We start from the raw sequence: 5415 nt of genomic DNA on the forward strand, positions 1-5415 counted from the left end.
AATTAAAGATCAGGAGATAAAGAACCAATGTGTAACAGCTGTGATACTTTCAAAACTATTGCACGAAAAGGGGTGTGTCTATGATAGACCAGTCAGTCAGAGTGAGAGCGGAAGTTCATTGTGTCTTTCAGTGTGTGATTGCTGACTTCCTTATCACGACCCGCCCTCCTCTCATTCACTAGATCACACACTAAGCCTTTCCTGAGTACAGTCATAGATTAAACTGCCGCCATCTAGTCTATACAAGGGAAATATGAGGACATAGGAAATGAGTGAATGGGTTTGATAAATGACTGGTTTTTTATTTATTTATTTTACTTTTATTTTAACTGGTATTGGGGTGGGAAGGGGGTGGATGAGAGGATATGATAAGCAGCGAACGTCCATATCTTGGGCCTGTCTCTTATATCATGTGAGTGATACTGTAAATTGAATATAATATGCTGTAGTGACAGAGATGTGAGATAAATAGGCTTAGGCATAGTGGTCAAGTATAGCATAATTAACCTCGTCATGATCATGGTACAGATCTCTAAAGACAATCTGATCCCACCTTAAGACCATTACAGACCTGCCTGAGCTTGAACCCCTTCTCTTCCAGACCACCACCACTCCTCCTGATGTCTTCCCAACAAGTTACTATTTTCCCCCTATGAATGAAAACTAATTCTCTACAGTGTGACCAGACGGTGAGCTCTGTACCTTAAAAAGCCGAGTTTAGCATCAGAGTAGAGTACGATTTTGGGGGTATATGAATAATTTAATATAACATCGCTTTGCTCTTAAAAATGGGAGTCTTCTCACCACACCACCACTCTTGTTCCCTGTTATAGCTGTCTGTGGCCTGTGGCTCTACTATGTCCATTATTGCCCAGAACAGTAGACCTAGTCTAAAGTGATCTGCTTTCAAATATAGCCCATATCAGCAGGGCCATGCTTTCACCATTTTATTGAGCATCTTTCTTTAGTTCAAAAGTTAGACATATATATTTTACAATACCTTTTCTGTATGGGGGTAAAGATGACAAAAGTAATCTAATTGAATATTTCCTCCCATAGAGACATTTTCTTCACAAAATACAAGTGGATAATCTATTCAACACATGACATAAATCGCTTTTAGAGTGTCAGATACAGACCCCAACATTCTGCAGGTGCACAGACTAAAGCATGATACACTAATGTTGCTGGCTATGAGATGACAAAAATCCTGCCATTTTTTTATTTCAGAATTGTTTCATGCAAAATCTTTAGCCTATATATTGTTGCAATCTTATCGAACATTTCCCAGACTGAACTCTACAGCTGTTTCAGTAGCCTTCAGTTGCGTAAGCAGTCCAGAGGGATCGAATAGTGATAAGCAAGTCCTTCATAATATAAACACAAGATTGCATCTAGTTAGTGCATTGTCAGACATTTAGCTAAACCCTAATTAGCTCCAAATGCTGTATGCTGTTGCATGCATCCCGACAGCGAGAGAGAGCATCCTGTGATGCAGAAGAGAATATATAAATCTTCTGATTGACATACAGTTGCTCATGTAAACGGGTTATAAAGTGGAAAGCAATTGATTGCCAAAGCGGTTTATGCCGAGTATGTTCCAGAAATATTATCAGCCGTTGAGGCAGCAACATCTATATTTGGGCACGGAAGTGGAGGTCACCGCGCAGCGTTCCGTTGCCCAGTGAAGAAAAAAAAAAAAAAAACGGATAAGCACGCAATGACGTCAGACCGCTCTGACGTTGAGTCGACCTTGGCAACAGAGCGATGGAACATTAAATAGACAACGCATGGAGATCCTGGAGAGGAGTAGACTGGCCAATCCCTCAGCCTGGTTCCTCTCTAGGTTTTTTCCTAGCCACCGCGCTTCTACAGCTGTATTGCCTGCCGTTTGGGGTTTTAGGCTGGGTTTCTGTATAGCACTTTGTGACATCTGCTTATGTAAAAAGGGCTTTATAAAGTAATTGCCATCTTTTTATGGTCCAATTTTAGACAATTGTGTAAATGCCCCTATAGAACAATGTTTTGATTTTCTATATAAAGTATTTCAGTGCAAATTGTGTGTTTATTTAGACAATGGGGGAAGAAGCAAAGAGATCTTTTTAAATATTTCATTTTTATTTGTTACAAGGTTTGCAAAGGTCGTTTGCTTTGTAGTTCATTTAAATTAAGTAAAAAAAAAAAAAAAACACATTTACATTTCATAAATTAAATACTAACGTTTTCACAGAAAACTCTCATACTAAGATATAGACCACACAGACCATGGTTAGAGAAGCTCATCGTGTTTGTTTTATATATCACAAACAAGTTCACATTCCAGCAACCAGAAAACAAACCGGTCAAGATAACTATATTGCACTGAAGAACAAGTCAACAACTTTGTTATCTAGTGCCATAAAATCAATATACGGTTTGTAAACCCAAACTATTATGTGTTATAAGTTAAACATGCTTTAACTTGCTACATAGTTGAAAGAGGCAAGTAATAACCTATTATAGTCGAGAAAACTTGGTAAACAAATCAAATACGTTGCTTCCTGGTTGTGTGTCCAAGTCCATAGCCCTGCGATCATTCTGCACATCTAACACTGTACATGAAGTGCCAAATGTGCTCTAGAGGAAGTCGTGTTGTGTGGAAGAAGGGGGGGGGGGGGGGGTCCCCAAGTGCACTGCTTTTGACCAGAGCCCTAAGCAGTGCACTATATAGAGAGCCATTTGGGACTCAACTTGAAGTTCTCCTCACAGGGCTAGGAGGGTAGGGGAGCTGAGGGAATCAGAGGACTGGTCATTGCTGGAGCTGCCTCTCCGGTGGGCTACACCACAGGTAGGGAAAGCCTCAGCCTCTGGGTAGGTAAAGACGAATGAAGACTTATAGGTAGTGCAGGATGGGGTGCAGGTGACCACAGGGGTGCACAGGGGCTCAAAGTCATTATTGGCTGTACTGTAGAGAGGCTCCCAGTCCTGGGTGTACAGGGAACTGGCCAGATCGACCTCGGGCACCGACCGGGCCGTCTCCATCTCCGTCTTGGCGAGGAGAGACAGGGACTCCAGGCAGGCTGTGTCCAGGTCGGCCATCTTGACGTCGGAGACGGAGATGGAGGTAGTGGACAGGAAGGGACTGCTGGAGAATATGGAGGCAGAGGTTGAGAGGGTGGAGGTGAGGGGAGTGGCGGAGCAGGTGGAGCTGGATACCATGCGCCGAGGTGGGGACAGCTGGATGGAGACCCCGTGGGAGGGAGAGATGGAGGGGAAAGTTGTGTCCATATCAGAGGGGATCTTGCAGATGGGCTGGTGGGCTGCCAAGATGAACTCTAACTTCTCCTTCTCTTTGAGCAGGTTGGCGATGTCGTTCTGGAGAGCGGACTTCTCATCCTCCAGCTCGTCAGTTTCACCCTGCAGAGTGTCGGTGAGTTCCTTCCTCCTGTTGCGGCACTTAGCTGCTGCCTGCTTGTTCCTCTCTCTACGGACTCGCTTCTTCTCCTCCTCCTCAGGCGAAAGCTATAGAAGAAGAAAAAAGAAAGAAAATTAAGTCCCTGCAGTTCTCCAATTTAATGCAAATGTCATCATTAAACCCTACATGCACGGTTTTCCAATATTCAAAACGAAAGCAGTGTACATAAATTGTTGCAACACTATAGTCCCGTAGACCAGCTTTAAGATCGTAAGGAGAATTACCTGTTCCATTTTGCCTCTGCGCCCAGAGCTGTAGCCCTTGTTCCTCATGGCTCTAGTGTAGGTTGGGGGGCTGGCGCTGTAGGGATGGGCTCTGTGAGAAGGTGCCACAGAGGATAGTGGCTGGACCAACCACTGCAGGTCTGGGCTGGCAGAGATGGCTGTAACAGTAGGGATGAAGGACGGACCACTGGACACTGAATTCGGGTCTGTGAAGTCCTGTTGCAGAAGGAGGGTAAAAATCAGTCAGTACAGTAGAATGTATATAGACAAGAGGGTCAACTACCACGGAGGGAGGGTGGGCGATGCTGCTGAAGCAATGCACCAGCATCATTTCACTCATGCATATGAATGAAGCCAGTTGGTTGGTCGGTCTATTAAAAGCCATAGTGTTTATAAATATCCCTAGTGATGTAGGCTATGACGCTCAACCTCTCTGGAGTTTCCTCGCTGTTTGTTAAATGAATGAACTACAGGAGCGTGTAGTCAGTGCTCTGTTGCAGAGCAGAGATACTTTAGAAGCGTCTAGCTTTATATGCTTCAACATCTACCATGCACATTCATGCACTGTTATAACATGTTAAAGTTTAAGATACGACATTAAAGGTTTAGCTGCATACGGTATCGCTGGAATTGCATGGTTTATAATCCACCATTACTACGTGGTTATTACACTTATAAAACAGGTATTTAAAGAAATTGTAAAGGCAATACGCCACATTGATTGATGTATATACCTGAGATTGGGGAGAGCCCATGCTGGAGTAAGATCCCTCAGGAGAGTTGAAGGTAACCAGCTTGTCGCCGGATGGAGAAGCTGTACTACAGCGAGAAGAAGAGTCACAATCGGTGTTGAAAGCGGAGTACATCATCGTTTCAGGAGATCACGAAGAAACTCGATAAAATTCCAAATCAAGTGAAACGAAAGTAAGCTTCGGCTAAAGCTGTCAAAGTCAAGTGATCCTTTTGGCAGGTTAGCTGATGTCTCTTTCGTTTGTTGCAGTATCTCTCTTCTGCCGCGGAAAGTTTGACTACCGACTCTGACAGTTCGCATGGTTTTTATAGGCTTGCTAACCGTCTGGCGAGGAAATAATCGTGACGTGGGATGGGACGTACCTTCCCTGAATGGGTGAGGAGCACAACATAACAACGGTTTATGAACATACTAAACACAAATTATGAGACTTGTAACACATGTTTAACTATCGAATAAATTAATTGTGTGCTTAAAAGGGCTTTTATTGTGTGTTTATTGGCATAAGATAAAAAGTTAGAACTTCTAAATTCCCTTTCCCAAGAAATGGAACGTTCCAGAAGGAGATCCCGTCAACGTAATTTACCTTATATGGTGCATCCTGTTAAATGGGCGGGCCCTGCTGGGAAACGCAGAACTATTGAAGATGGGAAGGTTGAAGACGATGAAGTAATTCCATACAGAAGCGTCCGAAAAGAAACTAATTCATAGGACCAGCTCCATTGATAACTACTAGCGCCGTTGCTAACTAGCGACGCTGGTCCCATGAATTGCAAAGAGTTCTGGGATATTAGAATCCTCCTGTTTTAACCTGTATATTTTGAACCTAGACAGGAACATGACGTTAAGGAAAGACAACACAGCTGTTGTGAAAGCTGGAATATGGGATACTAATGGTCAGCTATGGCAGAATATAACAAAGTAAAGCTATTTATGGTTAACATTATTTATAGTTACTTTCAACAACAATGCTATAGTTTCTATAG

At 43.1% G+C, this 5415-nt stretch overlaps 1 protein-coding gene across 1 annotated transcript; it reads right to left on the reverse strand.

Annotated features, from left to right (window-relative positions):
* Positions 1–2097: 2097 nt before the first annotated feature.
* On the reverse strand, positions 2098–4719 carry LOC139582477 (protein c-Fos-like). Its single transcript, XM_071412520.1, has 3 exons — positions 4413–4719; positions 3679–3894; positions 2098–3501 (listed from the first exon to the last, which is right to left on the reverse strand). Exons 1-3 carry the CDS (start codon positions 4545–4547, stop codon positions 2743–2745), a joined length of 1110 nt encoding a protein of 369 aa, XP_071268621.1. The 5' UTR covers positions 4548–4719; the 3' UTR covers positions 2098–2742.
* Positions 4720–5415: the final 696 nt, after the last annotated feature.

The sequence above is a fragment of the Salvelinus alpinus genome, chromosome 8 (genome assembly GCF_045679555.1).
Source record: "Salvelinus alpinus chromosome 8, SLU_Salpinus.1, whole genome shotgun sequence".
NCBI classification, from domain to species: domain Eukaryota; kingdom Metazoa; phylum Chordata; class Actinopteri; order Salmoniformes; family Salmonidae; genus Salvelinus; species Salvelinus alpinus.

What these genes read in the sequence shown, in the direction of transcription:
- LOC139582477 (XM_071412520.1), bottom strand. Translation starts at nt 4,547, where the DNA reads ATGATGTACTCCGCTTTCAACACCGATTGTGACTCTTCTTCTCGCTGT. An exon ending in TGGGCTCTCCCCAATCTCAG is followed by an intron (nt 3,895 to 4,412) that starts GTATATACATCA and finishes CTTCTGCAACAG; the next exon opens with GACTTCACAGACCCGAATTC. An exon ending in GCAGAGGCAAAATGGAACAG is followed by an intron (nt 3,502 to 3,678) that starts GTAATTCTCCTT and finishes CTTCTTCTATAG; the next exon opens with CTTTCGCCTGAGGAGGAGGA.